Raw genomic sequence first — 21,914 nt, forward strand, 5'->3', positions numbered from 1 at the left:
ACCCTCCTAAAACAAAGACCTCTAGATAGGTTGACTAGATTCACCAGAAGGGCAAGTAGTGGGGAATGGCTGGGGGTTCTGACAATACAACAGACAGTAGCAGGGATGTCAGAGTATAAGGGCTCTAGTGGGAGGAGGGAGGCTATGGGAGGCTGCTATCTGGGAAGTAGGTGTAAAAAATAATAATAATTCTTCAAAGCATAAAAATTTGCTCCTATTAAGGAGCAAATTTTATAAAACATTACCATTGAAATCTACCTGATGACTTTATATCCATGCTCAGATGCCAAGGAGCTCAGAAAGTAACCGACTGTGACTAGTAATCAGATATATAGAGATTAGAAACGCATGTGCATCTTAGTGTCAATTGTATTAAAAATGAATTTTTCTGTATGAAACTGTACTTTAATAATGAAATGGAGATCTTTTTTAAAGGTTAAAACCTCATTTAATTTTATGTCTTATAGGGTTTATACTGAGTACAATATTGTATAACTGTAATAATTCAACTGTAAACCTAAAAATGTACAGCCAATTTTATAAGAGACGCAGCCTAGCTCAGGAAATTGTTATTGAATATGTCAATGCTGATGTAATGAAATGCTTCTTCTAAGTATGTGGTTATTAAATAAATAATTAAAAAAAGCATAAGGCAAGCGCTCCATATTAAGCAGCTTTGGTAAGTTGCAAGTCCTGTCAATCTCCTTTCCACAAGTCAAGCCTTTGATGGGTCTGCTCCAGTCATGGGCCTGGGAAAGGCAGGGCTGGTAAACTGGGCCAAGTGGGGGGCTATAGGGCTTCTTTGGACCCTGAGAATCATTCATGACTGCAATCAGTAGGTACTTGAGAACATTCAAACATGGTGATATCTTCAATGTTTAGTCTCTGTGTGAATGAAGAAAAATGGAATGAATTCTTGTAAGAGTTTCTAAGAAGAGGTACCTGTACTTACTCTAGAAAGTATGGCTCAGAGTTTCAGATCTACAGGGAATGTACTTAGCACCTACACTGAAGGGTAAAGAAGTATAATCCCCACTAGTTAAAGTTGCCTTGTGAAAGATCAGTATGATATTTCTATGAGGGAATTGCTCTGAATTTGCTCTATATTATTTGCTACATAAATACACTTGCATATCTGTCACCATCAAGGCATGGTGCAAAGCCAGTTTCATGGGAGAAACCTTGACTAATACCCACATTCTCAGCAGTGGGACACTGAGGCCCTCATCTAGTGGTGACCACTCTCCAGCTTTCTGTGTGAGAAGGTCAATGACACTTGAGATTAGTCACAACCTTCCACGGTCCCTCCCAACTCAGATATTCTGAGGCAACCATTTAGACAAGAGGAGGCATTTCTATCCACTGCAGAACACTAAGGTGTGAAATATAATTTTTAAAGAGCTGTTGGGAGTCACTCCAGGGCTCACACATGCTACAGAAGAACTCTACCACTGAGCTGATGACCTGCCCTCCCCCCTTTTTAAATTGAGACAAGGTCTTGCTGTATTATTTGGGCTGGCCTTGAATTAATTCTGCAGTCTGGGCAGGCATTGAACTCATGAGCCTCCTGCCTCCACCTCTTGGGTATCTGGGATTCCAGGCCTGCATCATGAGGCACCACTATTTCTGAAGGTATTAGATATGCTTTAGAAAAAAAATCATATTCTCTTTTGTGTTATCTATTTCAATTTACAAACCCATGATATTTATTTGGTTGCTTATGTGTTGAACATTAACATATTTTGACAGTGTAAATGACCGAAAACAGCCCAGTTAAAGCTGAGCATATTTTGGGTTTGATTTGAGGAACACTGTTTCTTTTTCTCTGTGTCTAATAAAACAATGAAACATAATTGTTTCTCAAAATTGCCCAAATCTCTGCAATTAAGTATATTTTATTGAAACCAAACAAATGTCAGCAGTTATGGCGGCTCAGAACTGTTTGACGACTGGATGCTGGGGCTGGGGAGTTGGCTCAGTGTGTAAAGTGCTTGCCATGCGAGCTGAGGAAAACAGTCCATCCCCTGAATTCACACAAATGCAGGTGGGTATGGAGGCCCACATGTAATCCCCAAACTCCAAGGCAGAGACAGGGGCTCAAACTGATTACCCAGATTAGCCAAACTGGTGCGCTCCAGGGTTTAGTGTGAAACCGTCAACACAGATGGTAGAGGAGTGATAGAGGATGTTTCTGAGTATAGATATCAGACCTCCACATATGCACCCACACGTGAACACACATGCATGCATACACACCACACATATAGACGCACACTTAAAAAACTCTCAAACATGAGATGCTCTGAGGGCCCCCTGAGATGATCTGGGTGGCCTCTCTTACCTGAGGAGCCGGAGTTCTGCCAGCAGGGTGGGGTTCTGCTGAGCCTTCTCGGGGGTGGGCTGAGAAGCTTGCTCATGCTCTAACCGCAGCCTCTGGATCTCCTGTAAGATTTCTCTTGGGAGAGAGGAGGAAGGTGAGAAGCCAGGGTCAGTGACCTTCCAGGACATTGGCATGGACACAGCAGGCCAGCAGAGCCGAGCCAGGAGATTGTCTGTGCTTGGAGGCAGACCTGGGCTTCCCTACCCGGTCCCTAACCAGCATGTGCCCTGCACCTAAGCGGCCATCATTTACTGGTGTGATGGGTGAGGGGAAGGCTCACTTCATTTTCAGTACACCCGGGGGACCTAGCCTCTTTTCAGAGTGGCAATGTGTTTAGCACTGATGAGTGCACTTCTTAATGTCTTCCTACTACTCATTATCACACTTTGACCCACGCAGCACCCACAAGACCAAAGGAGAGGTGCTTGGTGAGAAAGAGGGATAAACGGTACTCATTTCAGAGAACTAAGTAACTTTGTTCTCTTTACCATCAATAAAATAATAAAATTCTTCTCACTGAAATGATCACAGAAACCTCATATTCAGCAAAATCTTATCTTTTTTCTTCACGTCTTCAGTTTTAACAATGAATTTCAAAGAATGCAGGCTTTTTGGTGCTGTTTTTGAGACACGGTCTCCCTGTAGCTCTAACTGGGAATAAAGACCTACTGCCACCACACCTCGCTGAAGAAAGGCTCTATAAAGGACTCACTGCAAAAAAAATAAAATAAAATAAAATAAAAGAAAATGCCATACAAACTAGAGAGATGACTCAGCTGTTAAGAGCACATCCTGTTCTTGCAGATGACCTGAGTCCAGTTCCCAGAACTGACATCACACCTACTTGACTCACACCCACTTGAAAATCCATCTCCAGAGGACCCAGGACCCTCTTCTGTCCCACACAGGCACAAACATGCATGTAACATAATTTAAAATAATCAAATTTTTAAAAAAGGAAAATGGCACATATTTAATGGAAGAATAAAAGAAAGGAAGTCATTTAAAAAAGGACTCCCGGTAACAGAGTCTGTGACACAGAGCACTATTGGTAGGCCCTCGATCAGGCAATGAGATACGTCGTTGTTCATTATTGATGCTAGGGGCTTCCCTGCATGTGGGTGAACCTTAGGCCAGCCATTAGTGGCATGTGCCTTGTGTGAGGCAAATTATCTGTAAGTGAATCCAAAGCTATTAATAGGGTTATTAATCACATATTCTTGGGGGCCGTGGGGGTGTCAGGCTCCTACTTAACAAAAAGCTCAAGAGCCATAAAGACAGAACAAAGCACTGAGAGTGGGCCACAAACCTGGTGAGCAAGGTGTGTGTGTGTTGGGGGCACTTTCCGCACTTCGTATCTTTCAATTGGCACATAACCATCCACATTTATGGGGCACAATGGGATAATTTGATACATATATACAGTGTGTAATGATCAAATCAAGTTGATGATCTATTTTCTCTAGAGAACATCAGATTCCTCTAAGTTGGATAATGGATACCAAAGTATAGATATTAAAAGTCAAGCTTTGGTATTCTATAGTAGAATGGGGTGATGACAGTTTAAAACCATTATTGTGTTGGGCGTGGTGGCGCACGCCTTTAATCCCACCAGCACTTGGGAGGCAGAGGCAGGCAGATCTCTGTGGTCTACATAGTGAGTTCCAGGACAGCTGGGGCTATAGGGAGACCCTGTCTCAAAAAGACACATACACACACACACAAAAACCCCAAAAAACCAAAACCAAAACCAAAACCAAAACAAAAACCAAGAAAACCCCTATTATTGTATACCCCAAATAACCCAAAGAGTGGCATTCAATGGTCTTCCGTAGGAAAGGCTGATTTACAGGTACTTTATGAACATTTGTGAATCAATGTAATTACCAGTGAGTCATTATTACACTTTTGCTGGGTGTGGAAAGAAGTTTGGACTATAAGTCAGTGGCTTTCAACCTTTTCTCCCTCCTTGGTTCTCTGTAGTAGAAATATTTCTTTAAGAGAAAAATTCCATGGAAACTCATCATCCATACTAGACAGGGAACAGGGCCTGCTGTGGTTACAGAAAGGGTCAGGTCATGTGCTGCTAACCATCCTCCCCTTTTTCTGGTACCTCTGCAGGGTCCCTGTGGTGCTAGAGAGCCGAGCCTGAGAACTAGCTCACTGGGATTTCCAAGATTTGCTAAAGGGCAGGCACCCTGATATTTTCTGTTTTCAGTTTGTTTCTTTCTGTGGGTTCCAAAGAGAGAAGCTTGAGAGTGTTTAGCACAAGGGAGGAAAAGAATGAACAGGACCATGATAATAATAATGATAAACCAGACAGAATGAGCTTTGGTGGTGCTGTGCTGTCGTCTTTCATCTTGTTTATTTAACCCAGTCACAGTTCTGTGATATGCGGACACTGTTACTGTTTCTGTTTCGGAGCCCAGTGGAAAAGCTTTCTGGAGGGAGGACTAGTGAAAAGGAAGCAAAGAAGTCAGATGAGGCTGGTGTGTGATGGTCAGGGGAGCTGAGGCTGGAAAGGCAGGTGGGAGGCAGGGGACGTAGGACCTCGCAGGGCATGATGACAGGAGAGCGTTTTAATTAGAGTGTGATAAAATACTATGAGGGTTTTGTCCCGGGAAAAATACGATATGATGTATGTTTTTAAAATGGCAGGTTGGTTGGGAGCTGCTGGTGGGGATGAAGTGGATAGTTTTAGGGAGACTCTGTGGAGCTAGGATCAGAAGGACCAATCCGTGTTGAGCAGAGAGGGAGCCTGTAGATGGAGTGCACATGGAGATGTTTGGCTTGAACAGCTGGCTGATGGTTTCCCACCAAGTGTGTCTTTAGCTTTCTAGGAAAACTTCATCCTCCTATTCATTCTTGAGCGACAGAGACACACACCACCTAGGACCCGGGAAGGTCCTCTTGAACAATAGTTTGTTAAAAATAACAGATGTGTCAGAAAAGGGGAAATGAGGGCTGTTGAAGGGAGAGCATCAATCATGTCAACACTTCAGAAACACATGTACACCACACACACACACACACACACACACACACACACCATAGATTCGTATACACACACTCAGCTTCTATAGACCTGAAGGTCTGAAGCCCAGCTCTTCAGAAGCCACCATCAGTGACTTGAAGTGTCATCCCAGAAGCAGGAGTACAGGAAATCCCAGACTCGCAGCACATGTCCCGAGCCTTACCTGTTCTTGTTTTCCAGCTCTGCGATCAGCTGCCTTTGTTGTTTGTTTGCATCGATGGTGAAGGAGATGTCGGGAGCATTCCTCTGCTGAGTTGGCTGCTGTAAAATATGTAGTTGGCATGATTAAGTAGGGAGAATGTGAATCTACATGTTCTGGGGAGACAGGAGTCATGGGATATGTTGATGAGAGGAAACTATTCCATCTAAAAAGGAGGTGCAAGTATGGAAAATTAAATTGTTATTCCAAGAACCATCTTTTCTGCAGACTTAGAATATATATATACACAATGGAAAAACAGAACACCCTTTCCTCAGGTTCTCATGTGAAGATGAGACTGGGTAGAGGAGAGGTGGTATGGGGGGCTTCCAGCTTGAAGTTCCACACTACTATAGAGGTTGAATGACTTGGTCTCCCTTTTTCAAACTGAGAATTCACTACCAAGCCACCATAACTATAGCAACAAAGACATGAACAGTGAATGAGCACTAATTGTCTTGTTAATAACACCAGAGTACCAGCAGGAAGGGATCCCCGGTACCAGCAGGTGAGTCCTGTCACTCTACTTACGGATGCGGAGGATTCTGCAGCCAGCCGTGCCGCATACCTGGCGATCAGCCTGTGTTCTTCGTCAAGCCGGTTTGAACTCTCAAGCAAACTACAGAGAACAAAGCAAACAGGATGCTGTTAGGCCACCAGGAGAGACCAATCTTCTCCTGTCACCACAAGGGCTTCTGCTCTTTCTCTTCTTCAATGTCAAGATTTTGCAAGCTATACACAGTCCTGTTAAGGATCTCCAGTTGGATTCATGACATGATCCAATATGTGGCCAGGAAGGTCAATAATACATCCTTTAGCTCAGTCAGTTCAATCACCCTTTTAAGAAAGTTCCAAACCAAAGTGACTTTCCTGTCTGACATTTCTGGCATAAAAGTACTTTCTCTTTAATTTTATTGTCTTTAATATATTTATTCTGTTATGCAAATTCTACATGTCCAAAATTGACATTAGAAGATCTACAAGCAAGCAGAAAGGGCAAAGACCCAGCTAGAGTGTCCTTGACCCTGTGCCTCTCGCCTGCTATCACATACTTATGTCATTTCCTCCCTTTACTACAGTCTGTACTTACTGACTTCCCTTTGATAAAAGAGTATGACAGAGAGAATGGGATGTTACTTCCAAAACATGGTTTTAAAAGACTAACTTCCAACTTGGTCATTCTCTCTCTTGAAGTCTCTTATGGTGCTTGTCCTATGGGAAGCTAACTGCCCTGTCATACACCTGCCAGTGTGATGAAGACCCAAATTGACCAGTAATCACGTGAATGCATCCCTGCTGTCTGAAGCTACAGGTGAGTCTGGAGTTGGAGACAACAGGTGGACCATCACCCCACAAACATCTTCCAGCCAAAAGCACCTCACTAAGCCCAACCAAAATTCCTTCAGGAAACTGTGAGATGATGTGTTTGTTGTTTTATGTTCCTGAGCTCTGGGGTAATATGCCATGCTGCAATAGACAGCCAATGTGATCTTAGCTATAGTACCACTTGCTTTTAATATTTGCTTCCAAAGATGTAGAATTACAGTGGTGGCTCCCAATGGCACTGATGAGAAATTTTTAGTGGCTTCATAACAATTTACAGAAACTGCTTATACTACAATAAGGCTGATCTGAATACCTGAAAACTAGTGCAAGCACAAGCAGTGTGGACTCTAATATTTCAGAAAACTTTGTCTTTTTAAGATCTTCATTCAAGGCTGCTTTGGGTGACACTAAGACAATTCCATAAGATATACCAATGATACAGTCTTCTTAACAGACTCATCTTGGTTTGGTTTTCCAGTTAGTACGATGTGCATAAATGTCAGAATTGAAATTACAAGCTAGTTCATCTCATTCCCCAAACACTCAGATGATTCTTCACTGACTCTTCCATTTTGTTCTTAAAGACAATATTAATAATCATGATTACCCATTAAAACCCTCCTGCATCAATATTATTCAGTTTTCCACTGTGAAGACTCAAATCCATAAAGTAACATATTCTTGTTTATGTGTATAGTTACATATAAAGTAGACCTGCAACATGGTCTTCTAAACCTTTGCTTTGAAGTGAGACAGTGAATGGAACTCTTCATGCCCTCTAGGTGTGTTCCCTATGCCAGGAGCGCCTCCCTTTTTGGCCAAACTCATCACCATAACAACCTTTTCCTGGGCATTTGGAAGAGTTCTCAGTTTCTATTAACTCTATTCATCTGTATCCCTCACATCTGTAAACCCTACCAGTTTTAATCTTGAACAATTCCTCTCTCTCTCTCTCTCTCTCTCTCTCTCTCTCTCTATCTCTCTCTCTCCATATACATAGACATAGACACACAAGAGAGTGCATGGAATTGAGTGGGGAATAGTATGGGTGCAGATGGGAGGAGGTCTAAATATATTAAAAATATATTGCCTGAAATTCTAAAAAAAAGCAATAAAAACTTAAAATTTGTTAGATTCATTAACAATTCTTGTCTCTTTTTCAATCTTCCTTACTATCTGAGATACCCAGATTGGTGCTTCTCAAACTTTAAAGTCTACACATGCTACATAGGGATGTGAACACTTAGTTTCTGAATTCTATAGTGGGGTGATGGGTTGATTGGGGTTTGGGGGTGGAAGCTGAGAATTTGCATTTCTGACAAGCTTTCAAAAGATGATATTCCTGGTCCAAAAAATATCCTTGAGCAGGAGGATCTAGGAGATCTTGAAAATTAAATGGAAAATCAATATACATTTTCATGAGTATTTAATTGATATTCATATAACAGTGCAATATTTTTAAAAGTCCCCTTGAGACAGAAGATAAAGGGCTCACATATACTATCAATATCAAAGTAGACTGAGATTTTTGTCAGCCTTCAGATTTAGGCTTGGAGTAAGAAAATAAATTTTAACAGCAAAAGTCAGAATTATTTCTGGAAAGTTGGTGTTTGAAAGCAGATGGGTGTCTTTCTAAAACAATGTTTGCATTCTGCAGTGCATGAAGTGGTTATGTTTCTTATTACAGCTTAAGGAAATGGGAAGTTGCACCATCTTTGCTTTAAATAGATGACTAACCTACTAAGATACCATTTAGTTTGTATTTAAAATATTTTGTTATTTTTATTTTATGTGTATGAGTGTATAACCTACATATGTAAGTGCACTCATGTTGTGCAATGCCCAAGGAGGTCAGAAGAGGGCATCGGATCCCCTGGAACTGGAATTACAGGTGGTTGTTAGCCACCATGTGGGTTCTGTGAACTAACTCAGGTCCTTAAGAACAGCCAGTGCTCTTATCTGCTGAGCCCCCATGTAGTTTGATTTTAACATGTAATTTCTGGTTGGTGTCTTTCAAAAAGTTATTTTTGAAACTGCTTAGTTTAGCACAGTTTGCATAGGTCACAATGTCCATTGCTCCAAGCCCAGGATGACTATCTGTTTAACTGCTTGAAAGTGACTTTGTCAGAAACACTCATGAGTGCTTTGATAAACATGTAATAAAAAAAACTTGATAAAAATCGTCATGGTAAAAATATCTTTTATCATGAATGACCTGCAAACATTTACTAGGAGGGTTATCTAAAAAAAATCCTCCTGGCAATGTATGACCCAAAGATATGATATTTTTGCCTCATAAGCAGTAACTCACAGTTCATGCCTTTCTCCCCTACACAGTGTGAATGAGCACTCAGGAGATATATCACCCCGTTCTACACTGGTGATTTATGAGCCCACATGAGCCTTTCAGTATGTTCAAATTACACAAAGGTGAATGAGATATTCTTCTGATAAATTCCATTATTCCAAGACCTCAATTACATACAGTTGAAAATAAATGGCTAGCAAACCCTAAATCTTTAAAATCAATACCAGCTCTGGCACTTTCCTTAGAGCTACCTATTCATTTCCAGACTCTGTAATAATCGGTAATCTTGCTACAAGATGATGATGTTCTAAAAGGCTCTGTTGACTGTATTTCAGAGTGGAGAAATCCATTATTTTGAAAGCTCTTCTTTTTCTGTCTTAAGCACACAGCCAGTGTGCACTGCAAGGAATTTCTAATGGCATTCCTGAAAACTCAGGTGACGCCAAGTGAGGCCAGGGCTTACTAAATTGGGATTTAGGAAAGGTTTCTGAGAACTCATGTCTGTCCCCCCTCCTTTCTCTGTCTCTCTTTCTCTCTCTCTTCCCTCCCTCCTTACCTCTCTTCCTTTTGTGTGTAGACCTGATCTGCCTTCCAGATTAGGCAGTCAAACAAACAAACAAACAAAAAATGCTGTGACCATAAGGTACTAGAAACACTTTCATATTCTCTCTGAATATTGTTTTCTATTTATCTGGACAAATAAAATTCAATACTACAGATTAATTGTAAGGCTATGAAGTCTCATGTCTTATTCTATTAAAATGCAAATAGCTAATTAGAGGATTATATTATCATCTATGAAAGGAATATTCATTAATGCATAAGTGGAAGATATCTATATCTATGTATATATGTTTGTGTATGTGTATGTGTAGGTATGTGTACATACATGCCACAATGCATATATGGAGGTCATAGGACAATTTATGGGAACCGGTCTGTCCTGCCATGTGGGTCTCTGTGATCTGATTCAGGTAATGGGACAAGGTAGCAAATGTCTTTCATCATTGAGCCATCTTGCCAGCTTGGAAGATTTTTAAAAAATCAGGTGGATGAGAACAAAATGTTATAGATAAAGAGCACTGCCTAGGAAATTAGGGGACAGTGAGCAGAAGAGAGCCAAGGTGGAAAAGAATGAAGTGATCTTAGGGCTTGGGCAGTGATTTTATATGACTAAAGAATGAAGGGGAACCTTGAAGCTTACCATCATGACTCTTTAATGAATTAGCTATTAAAATAAAAACTGTTAGTCGCTTCCTTTAGGAATATCTTCAAACTTCCCTATTAAGACCTTAACAACAATCAAATTTTAGCAATACATTAAAAACACAGACATTTAGTTTAGTGGATTCAGTGTTGATGTATGTTATGGAATAAATTGTGTCTCCCTTCAAATTTATTTATTGAAGCTCTAACAACCCACTGACTATATGACCTTCTTTGGAAACTAAGTCTTTAAGTCAGTAGTTAAGTTTATATGAAATGATAAGCCACAGGTTCTAATCCAACATGGCTTGTGCCCTTTAAGAAGAGAAAATAATGTTAGGAAAGCACAGCATGAGGAAGACACTCTTTGGGGCACAGTGGGGATGTGGTCCATCTTCAGTCAAGAATGGCTGAGGAAGCCAGCCCTGCTGATACCTGGGTCTTGGACCTTTAGCCTTCAGATATGTGAGAATAAATAAATGTCTATGTCAAGCCCCTCAGTCTGTGGTGTGTGATAGAGCGGCTTCACAAACAAATACAAGCTAGACGAGACCAGAGAAGATTACTCTTAAAAAATTCTTGCCCATTGTTGGGATAGTGAGGAGTGCCTGGAATGTAGAGCCTGGCCACCAGGCAGGATACCTCCTAGTGAGGATGGCAGGAAACTGGCCTGCTCCATTCTAGATACACTGTCTCTTACCCAACAACCCCCAAGCAAAACTATTAAGTCCCTAATCCTTTAATTCTAACCAGGTCCCTTGTAGATCATGTGACTGGAGGACAGGACAAAGGCCACATAGCCTTAGAACCCCTTTCCCTCCCCCCAACCTGCTTGCCTGCTAGAAACCCAACCTGGCCTCTTTGCCCAAGAAACTTTCCTATATAAACCTCTCTTCCTGCATAATAAACGAGCTGTCCACTGACACAGTCTCCTGGAGTTTTTTCTTTCCATCGTACTCACTGCCGCCTGAGGCCTCCCTCCCCCCACTGGTCTCTCTCCCGCCCAGACCGTCCGCTATAGAGACTGGTGCGCAATGGTCTCCTGGTGGCAGTGGAGTTCGGGCCAAGAGGGGACTGGCAGCCCATTATCACTTTGACTTTTTTTTTTTTTTTTAATTAAAAACCCCCCTCTATTAATTAGTGTTATAATATCAGAGAACTGTGGTGTTGTCTCTGTCCATATTTCCATTTCATCTACCTCATACTCTTAAGGGGTACTAAGGGCAACTCTCTGTGCTTTTTTTGTATATATGTATGAATGCTATACATATTGTATAAATATGTGTTCGCAAATGTGGTTCTAGGTGTACATGTATGTGTGTGCATGCACATGGAGGCTAGAGGTTGATGTCAGGTGTCTTTCTTGATCTCTCTCCATGTTACCTGTTAAAGCAGGGTTGCTTGCTGATCCCAGAGCTTGCCCTTCCCACTAATCTAGTTAGAAAATTCACCCTGGGATCCTCTATCCCCACCTCCTGAGTGCTGGGATTACAGGTGGCCATGGCTACCTAGCATGCACACAGATTCTGGAGATTTGAACTCTGGTTCTCATCCTTAAATGACCCTTTATTTATCCACTGACCTGTCTCTCTAACTTTCCAAAATGATTTTTTTAAAACAGTAAACATTTTCTGAGTGCTCTTAACAATTTCATTTGGTAAGGGGGAACTTTATACCCATAGCACTTTCAATATTCTACAATAACAGCAAGTGTGTATTGGTACTTGTTGAGTACCAGGCAGAGTTATGGTACTGAAGTAACTGGTTTTATCATCTATCAAACCATAGTGGGAAGACAGATGGTAAACTCACCAACCAGTACAGGGAGGGGCAAGTTCTGAAATGAGAAAGGGGCTCTTCTCTTGATTTTGAGCTAGGGAAGGGTATGGCTTGATTTAGAAACTGATCCAATAGTGATCTGACTATCATGACTGAATGAGAGAATCCCAGGGCAACTGAGGCTGAGAGAGGGTTAGCCAGGACTAGCCCATACACAGACCATGATAAAGGGTCTGGGTTGTACATTAAGTGAAATAGGAATTCAGTGGGCAGGGCAGCTAATAAGAAATTCACAAATGAAATTCAGAAAGAAGCACTTTTAGGATCAAGTGGCTATACCTGGTTCCCCCTATATAATACATTATGGAGCGATTTATATATCTTATTAGTTTATTTTTCTTGAGACAAGTCCTCGTGTTGCCCAGCTAGTCTCAAATTCATTGATGGCTGAGGATGACCTTGAACTTCTGATCATTTTTCCTCTACCTCTCAAGTGGTGGCATTGCAGGCCTGTGACACCAAGTTGAGTTTATGTGGTGCTGGAGATCAAATTAAATTGTAATTAAATGTAAAGTTGTATTATAAATCTACTTAGCAAGAAATCTATTCATAATAGAAATGTGTAATTTCTTGTACTTGAGAAAAGCAAGAACAGACCAGCTTTAACCTAGTTATAGGAGAACAGGAGTCTAATCAAGTACCAGCAATTGATTATGACAGCAAATTAAAGTCTGTACCCCTTAGTTGTTTCCTTTCCTCCCTTACAAAGTTGTGAGAAATGCACTGGGTCTTCTGGATGGTGTGTGTGTGGGTATAATTGTGGTTACAGGCAGATGGTCTGGGTTTGTTTCCAGTCCTTTGTTCTGCCTGCCACAGATCTTCTCCATAAACCACTGGCAAGCCCAGATACTTGATAAGGGAGGGGAAAGTACACGTTTTCTTTGTATTACTTTTGGAGACCTCCTCCTTTCTCACTGGACAAGGTACTTAGGAAACAGTGTTTATAAAACATTAGGAGGGCGTCACACATTCTTGTTGAGCTGTCGTTGACTTGTTTGGCTTACTGTACATAAGAAACACCAGTGATATAGTGTTTCTTTAACTTGGCAGAAGGTTATTCACAAATTAGCCAGTTTTCCATTGTGCTAAGTAGTTAATGTAGGTTAGAAGATCCTCATTCAGAGTCCACCAGGAATATGACTGAATAATGACAAAATTTCAGCTTTTGATGAAAACATGAGGTGTCTGTTTGCTGAGCATCTCATGAAAGGTGCACAGACAAGCAGGTGGAGGGACAGGAGGGAAAGGGATGGGGCTCATTCTCAGAATACTAGAATGCAAGCCCTTACCAGCACACAACCTTGGACCAGTCCTTACATTTTGTATTAAGCCTGTATCTTCTTATCAGTGAAACAGGAATAAAAATATCTAGCCTTGTGAAGAAGTTAAAGAATGAAGTGTGGCAAATGGATTGTAATTTACAAAACATTTTATCAGTGGAAGATACTGGTATTCTGGCTGCTTGGGCATAAAAGATATCAAAGAGAAAAATTATTGACTCTTTTGAACGTTACAATTAAAATTAGAACTTACTACTCAGGGTAGTATTAATTTGTAAATGGAAACTTGTTAGTAGCTACTGTTCTTTTTAAAAATTTATTATTTTTGTTTTATGTGTATGCATGTATTGCCTGCATGTGTGTAAGTGCACCTGTGTCATGCAATGCCCAAGGAGGACAGAAGAGGGTGTCAAATTCTGAGTACAGGGATTAAAAGTGGGCACCACCACACCTAGCAGAAATAGGAACTTCTTAAGGACATAAACTGTAAGGACTATGGCGGTAGCTGCTCCTGCAGACTCTGCCCCCGTGGACCAGTCTTGCCTACATGGTTTCATGAAGCAGATACAAGGTATCTCTTCTGGATAGTTTGATAGTCTTAGGTAATTATCCAGTAGACTTGAGTAATCACTGGAGTAGGGAAAATGACTGGGGGTGACAAACTTGGAGCTTTTCTCTTTGGAGATTTGAACAAAATGTAGGGTGAATTTTTATCTCCCCAAGGAGTAGAACTTAGACTGAAATTAAATCAGTGTGATAGTTATACATTAAAACACAAATTAATGTTTACTATATAGCCATTGTAAACAATGTTCAGTAGTGATGAATTGTCTTACATACTGATTCTGTAAAAATAAGTCAAACATGGTGGCACATGCCTTTAATCCCAGTACTCAGGAGGCAGAGGCAGGTGGATCTCTGTGAATTCAAGGCCAGCCTGGTCTACACAGTGAGTTCCAGGACATCTGGGGCTACAGGGAGACCCTGTCTCAAAAAGACCAAAAAAAAGTCAAACGTGTCAAAAAAACAGCAATGGCAATGAACTTTGGAAACTGTCAAGGGACGGAAGCATTCCAGAAACAGGGACATAAGCATATTGCATATTTGAGGAATGTCCTAATGGTTAATTTTAAATAATTGACCACATCGTACTTGAATACAATGCACTGTAATGACATTTGCTCTCCTCTGTGCTCCCTCATGCCCTCCCACTCCTTCCCAACTAGTTCCCGTACTAACATGGCTGAATTTGATTGTTAACTTGAATGGATTAAGAAATGTCAGGGATCAGTGACGCACACTCGGATGTATCTATGATGACTTTTCCAGAGACGATTCAGTCATGAGAGTTCTGAACTAATGAATGGATTAATCCTTTGATGGACTCATAAGGTGTCATTACTGGAGGGTGGTGAAAGGCAGGAGGTGGTATCTAGCCAGAGGTAGTAGGCCACTGAGAAAAGGCCCTTGGGAGCTACATCTTACCCTGCCCCATCCTGCAGTCCCATTTGATGCCATCTGCCACAGAGAAACTCTTTTCCCACATGCCCCTGCCACCATGATGTCCTGTCTCATAATGGGCCCCAGAAACACAATGCTGAGTGACCATGGACTGAACCCTCTGGAACCATGAGCCAAAATAAATAACTTCTGTCTTGCCTTGTGATAAAGAAGAAGAAAGGGGTCAGCTATGTTGAAGGTATGAGCCATATTCCTGGGAACTGACTTTCTTCTCTTCATTATAGCCTCCCAGAACCCACAGGCCCTTAGTTTAGGGACACTTGGAATTCTGAAACAAAATTAAATGTTTCCAAAGAATTGGTTTATCAACTATGTTTGTACAATTATGTTCTAGATTAAATTGAAACACACATGATATGAATCTATTCTGTTCTTTCATGCAAATTCAGATACATATTTATTATTAAAATCAACTAACTAGCCAGTCTCCCATATTATAATGAAATAGAGAAGAAAACTTTACAAATTCCTTTATCCTAATACTAGGGCATATGGAATCCTGAATTTATCTGAAATAAACTGCTCTACTGCAACTTGAAAGCAGGGTTCACCAGGTCATCAAAATTGTTGAAAGATAATTTCTTTCCTGGTTATCACTGTTATAGAAATGACTTCCATCTTATGATCACATTCCTTTTCCTGCTTTGACTTCTATTTGAAGTGAAATGAAGCATTGTATCTCAGATCAGCAAGACCTCCACACCCCCGGAATGAGGGTTATTATCCTCCTGTGATAACCTGACACATGAGATCCAGCTTGCTGGGGGGTCCCACAGTCCTGCATCTACTGGATGGTGACATTTGTCATTGACCTCATTCCATACTGGTTTCCACTAGAATAAGAATTCTGGGATATATTGATTGGGAACATCAGATTCACCACAACAAAAACCTTGTTTAATTGGACTAGGTGAAAAGTGCCACATAACACCTTTGGCCAACAGTGTCTTAGCTCCCTGCTAAGGCTGCGTGTCACCAGCTCAGGCTATTCCCCTCTGTAAGGACAGGCTAGCAGCCAAGTCTACCACAAAGCACTAACCATGATGGGTTGTTCCGGAGCATGTTGACGTACAACCCAATGAGAACGTGTTCGTCAGCCAGCCTGTTTGCCACATTCAGGCTGTACTGTATCCTAAAGTGGGGAAGGGAGGGAAAAGGATTGAGAGGTGGACAGAAATAAGCAGAAAAAGGGAAAGTGAGTTTCTGATAGAAAAAGCATTTCGAAAACCAAGCCAGTAAAGGGAAACTCTAAGTGATGGTCTACAAAACAAAACAAAACAAAACAACAACAACAACAAAAAAGCAAAATCCAAGCAAGGAAATTCACAAAATCATCTCACCAACTTTAAAAACAAAAAGTGTTATACAGATAAATCTTTTAAGAAAACAGACTTGCATTATTTGACCGTTAAGGACAAGGAGTTCTGTATGGAAACATTGGAAAAGGTCAAAACAAGGACTTAGTGTCTTTTGGGAAATCGGGTTAGTCACTCCAAACTAAAAGTAAAAGAAAAAAGGAAAGTGGCTGACAGATGTGCCACTTGGAACGGCCACTTGGTGCTGTCAGCGGAGTTACGAGAGAGCTGCTTTCACACAAAACATTTCCGACAAAAGAAACTCCCGTTTTAGTTGAGTTAATTGATGATTCCAGCACACTCTGACTTGAACTTACCCTTTGCCCTGTAGAAAAGCCGGAGCAGCCCTAGCCAGCATTTTGCTCTGTTCTACGTCACTGTCCTTGGGAGGAGAGCTAGTTAATAAGATGGAAAGCCAAGAAGAGCGTAAACACAGCAACGCATCAAGAACAGAAACCGGCAACAGAAACTCCCCAATGGACAGCCGAGCTCTATGTGGACAGATGTCTTATGATTTTGAAATGTTCAAGCTGTTTTCAAGTTTCCAGAGAGTTCGACTAAGAGAAGACACTGCTGACAACCATCATCACAATCACACAAGCTACCATGACCCAGACTTGACCTCTGCTCTTTGTTAACAAATGAGTGCTTAGATTGCATATGGTGAGACACCGCGTGAGTCCATCTAATATCTATCAGGAGGTATCACGGAGAGTACGCAGTACTTCACAAAGTTCTGCCAGCCTTTACGTGGCACTCAAGAAGTCTTTGCGCTTCCTAAATTCCCCAGGTGTCTGTTGAGTAGTCTTGAACACTACCTAAAGATGGTTGGCAGACCAGAGCATTGTACAATACAGGTTCCTATGAAACCACAAAGAAAGGTTTCAGAGAGACACAAATATGCCTTGGTGCAATATTAATAAATGCTCATATTTCTTATGTGAATATTAATGTGTAACTAGTGATGGGGTGGAGCAATTCCTAATACTTTAGATTAAGACATTTTATTTTGTTCAGCAATTTAAAAGACAGGCTTTAAGATTTCAATGTGATTTTATTAAAGGACGAATAGGAATATAAATGATGATTAATTATGACCAGGTCAAATTTACCCAAGATCTATTGTGACGAACAGCCATGCTTTGTTTTCAAATATGCTAATTGTTAGTATTACAACTGAACTGGTAATACCTTTAAAGAAAATTTACTCCTTTGTAATGTAAAGAACGTTTCCTATTTATAAGTGTGCCTAGAACTATGTCCCCATCATTGTGGAAAATATAAAAATAAACTGTCTGTGTTTAAATAACAAATATTTAACCACAGGGATCTAGATTATGAGTTTTGTCACAGATATCCAGGAAGCTCACATATACATATACTAGCTGTATATCCCATATGTGTCATATCTGTATATCACAAACAAGGGATTATAAAATAATTAAAACCATATAAAACTTTAAAGTTTAAGGTTACACTACAAAGTACCACTCTATCAGACTGAAACCCTAAAACACAGAAATTTATGACTATCATATTAGAGTTATGTACATTTTAATTAAAATTGATGTTTGATAATACTATATATTAAAGATTCCTCAAATAGTGTAGTCTCTGGTTCATAAAGAAAATGTCTAGCAGGGCTGGAGAGATGGCTCAGTTGTTAAGAGCACTGGCTGTTCTTGCATTAAGACCCAGGTTCAGGTTCCAGCACCCACATGGCAGCTAATAACTGTTGTAACTCCAGTTTCAGGGGCTCCAACGCCCTCTTCTGGTTTCCACAGGCATTGCATAACATGGGTGCACTCACATAACATAGGCAAAACACTCATACACATAAAATAAAAATAAAAAATAAATAAAGAATCTAGATTAAAAGAAAATATCTAGCAGGTAATGCTTGTCTGAATTTTTACTCAGTCCTTTGCGAAAGCACTTGCTACATTAAATATTGCTGTGCTATAAAAAGTGCAACTATACACAGACAAAATTGACTTTAAGAATAAATTAGAATGGGGGTACAATGTGATGCTCTGTTGTATGTGCACATTGTAGAAGGGTTAAATCAAGCTAACTGGTACAGCTTTCACTTCACACACTTGTTTTGTATGTATTTAAAATCTATTCTGTCAGCAATTTTGAATATGTGATACATTATTATGAATGATAGTCGCTATGCCCAGCATTGGATTGCTACAACTCTAGAACCAACAGTTAAATTAATGTTCTAGGAGAACCTAGTTTCCCTAAGGTCTAAAAGCTGTTTTTCAGGATATTGACTTGTATCATGTGAGAAGAAATCTTCTCATCAAGGTCAATCATCATCTCAACTCATTATAGTTGGTGCTTACTGTAACGCCCATTATCCCACCAAAACGGCTCTCTAAAACTTGTCCACTGAATGAATTCTCTCTATGCCATTATCTAGTGCCTACAGTTTTCCTCCTGCATCTTAAGGTTCCCCCAACCCCTCTTTCTAATTTAAGGTAGAATTGACATCAGGTGTCAGCAAAACCACTCATGATACTGTAAGAAATAATCAGTGGTTCTTCCCTTCAGATGAAATAATTTCCCTGCCTTCTTGTACTTATTTGCTACTTGAATATCAGAAATTAACCCAAAAGTTGAATAATTACCCAGGTATGTCTCCAGTGCTGAATGCAAGACAAAAATGAAGACCCAGGAGAGGAAAGAGGCCCAGGACGGCCAACCACAAAGATGTCAGAGACAAATTAGTCTGGCATGGCTTTATGGGAGGAAGTCGTGTCTGTGGAGCCAGGGAGTTCCATTCCTGCCATCGGCCACTCTGGAGACAAGGTGGAAACTGCTGGTGCCCCAGGAAGGGGCAGCTGACTAGATTTCCTTAATAGCCTTCTTTTTTCTTTTCCTTCCTTCTTCCTCTCTCCATTTGCCTAGCTTCCCGTTTCCCTTCCTCTTCCTGTTCTTTCCAGGCCGCTTCTTCCTTCCTTTCCTGTTGTGACCATCCTTTGCATCAGTTTTGTTGATGTTTGGCTGAATCATTAAAAACCTTCTATTTTACATTCTCTTCCTGTATGAAAGTCGGTTCTTGGAAAACATGGAGGTTATAGCATACAAATTTATGAAATTTTAAAGAAATTATTTTTTTTGCTATAATTATTAATTTCTGGATCCAGGGGAGTTTCTGACTTTTGGTACTGTCCATCATTTCTATACCTCGTAAAATTGGCCTCCAAGTCCTCTCATCATTTTCTTCTAGAAAGCCACTAAGCATAGAGGCTGGCATGTGCACGGCACAAACAAGAAGAAATGGTCACTTTTCTGAAACAAAATACCCCAGCGACTTCAGAGCACAGAACGGGAGGCAGGCTTTGCTAAAACCTTGGGTCCTTAAATTTTCTTCTTGTGAAATCCCTTTCATCGGAATCTCTCCTGCAGCTCCAAAGGGACCAAGGAAGGGAGAAAAATGAGCACCGTCACACCTCACAACGATGGTACGATGGTCTGTGGGTCATTATGACCTGTCAAAGGCTTGTATTCTCATGCTTGCTCAAAGAACAGTTTAGATTTAAAAACCTTTGTAGCATAGCAGTTTGCATGAAGAAGATAAATGATTGTGACGGTCTTTTCAACTTGAGGGATTTAGAATTCTATGAGGGTGCTTGTAGAAAGGGCTAATTGACTGTATGTGTGTGGGAAGATATACCCTCAAAGTGCATAGCACCTTCCAATCCCATGGGCAGAAATAAAGAGGTCTCAGGGAGAAGCAGTGTCCCCTGCCTTGATTTCTTCTGTCTGCTCAGGCTTCAGCTTTTTTAGCCTTCCAATGGGGTCTGAGCACCAGCGACTCTCTAGGGAGCCTCTTGAACCAGATTTGGACTGCTGAGGCCTTTAGCCTGGTAGACTGAGTGACTACTGAGCTCTTAGCTTCTCCAGCAAGTGAATTAACACTGTTGAACTATCTAGTCTCTATCATGTAAACTGATCTAACAAATACCCTTTTTAGAATGTACACATTCATGTATTCTCTCTCTCTCTCTCTCTCTCTCTCTCTCTCTCTCTCTCTCTCTCTCTCTCTCTTCTCCCACACTCTCTATAAATAACAGGCGTCTCTCTCTCTCTCTCTCTCTCTCTCTCTCTCCTGTTCCCTAGAGAACTCTACCTAATATTGCTAATTGACTGTAGGCTTTAGGATCAAGTCTATGAAACCTACTTTCTTACTCAGGAATAAGCCCTTCCAACATATTTGTGTGGGAAGACAGGATAGATTTGATATAACTAGACATGGCTGATACATCTTTCCTAATTTGAACCTTAAGGAGAAGCAAGGCTATCATCCTTGGTTGCATGCATGCCTGCATATCTCATTGTCTTTATGCCAGGCCTTTGCAGAGGGTGTAAACACATCCCTCAGCACGCATGTTATCACTGCTGAACATCCTGGAGGGTATGACAGTGATATTGAATCCTGTGGGTTCTGTTGAAGGCTAAAAGGCAGGAAGTATACTTTTGACTATTTTAAAAAATCTAAATCTTTATTTTTTCATCAATTCCTTTAAAAACTGGAAAATAACACATTTTATGATGAATAGCTTTCTTCCAAAATTTTCCATGCACACGTCCCCTTTTGCACATACCTCTACCACAATGAAATAACTAGTGAATTCTGGAACAATGAAGTAATTTCAAAATATTTCACATGTATTGTTAAAATGTTTCCCGTAATTTTGAAGGTTAAGAATTGATGCCAGTAATTTTAGTTTAGTGGAAACATCTTTTCTTAAGGAAAATTATATATGAATACTCCCTTGATTTTGCTGAAATCTGAAATTTGTGTTTTAAAATTACGTTGTGTATATTGGAATGCTGTGTTAGCTCTGGTCAAGGACTTTTCTCTCTTACTGAACATAGTCTTAAAGGATTGGATTTGATTTAATGGAACAAGGATTTATATAAGCAAATTATGTAACAGAATACTTATCACAGTGGTTAAAAGGAAAACAATATTTAAAATGTGGCAGATTAAGAACATATGCTTTCTAGTAATTCTTAAATAACTGATAAACTTGTGAAGAATGGCTTGTAAAGTGAGCTCCCTCTTCACGTGATTTTCAACTGGAAAAAAATGCTTCTCTCTAATTTATGCAATAGTACTAAGTTCACCAAACTGACTTGAATACAGTAACAAGGATAATCACTGTGTCAAGAGAAAGTTTCTTGAAACTTTGCTTCTCTTTTCTACATTTTATATTTCAATAGTCAGATCTGAAATATAAAAACTCTGGTACATGCAAATCAAAATGCATGCATAAAAATAGGTAAGTGTCTCAGCAGGGAAATTAGGTATTATTGGGCTGGAGAGCTGTCTCTGTGGTTAAGAGCACTTGTTGCTCTTGCAGAGGACCCAAGTTCAGATCCAAGAACCCACATGGTAGCTCACAACTGTCTGTAACTCCAGTTCCAGGGGATCTGACGCCCTCTTCTGGC

General features: G+C 40.4%; 1 protein-coding gene across 9 annotated transcripts in view; it reads right to left on the reverse strand.

The window, feature by feature from the left end:
- Window positions 1–21,914, reverse strand: part of Dtna (dystrobrevin alpha) — a 291,349-nt gene that overhangs the window by 52,857 nt on the left and 216,578 nt on the right. For 7 of the 9 annotated variants that reach the window (XM_017803350.2, XM_017803351.2, XM_017803352.2 and 4 more), the window contains 3 exons: window positions 6,145–6,232; window positions 5,578–5,675; window positions 2,342–2,455 (listed from right to left, as the gene is read on the reverse strand). In XM_017803350.2, the coding sequence (XP_017658839.1) occupies window positions 2,342–2,455; window positions 5,578–5,675; window positions 6,145–6,232 (300 nt within the window). Of the gene's footprint in view, window positions 1–2,341; window positions 2,456–5,577; window positions 5,676–6,144; window positions 6,233–16,132; window positions 16,226–16,765; window positions 16,844–21,914 lie in introns of all 9 variants that reach the window. The other 2 variants (XM_017803349.2, XM_017803354.2) reach the window with 1 other exon arrangement.

The sequence above is a fragment of the Nannospalax galili genome, unplaced genomic scaffold, assembly GCF_000622305.1.
Source record: "Nannospalax galili isolate Female #2095 unplaced genomic scaffold, S.galili_v1.0 scaffold147, whole genome shotgun sequence".
Lineage (NCBI taxonomy): Eukaryota > Metazoa > Chordata > Mammalia > Rodentia > Spalacidae > Nannospalax > Nannospalax galili.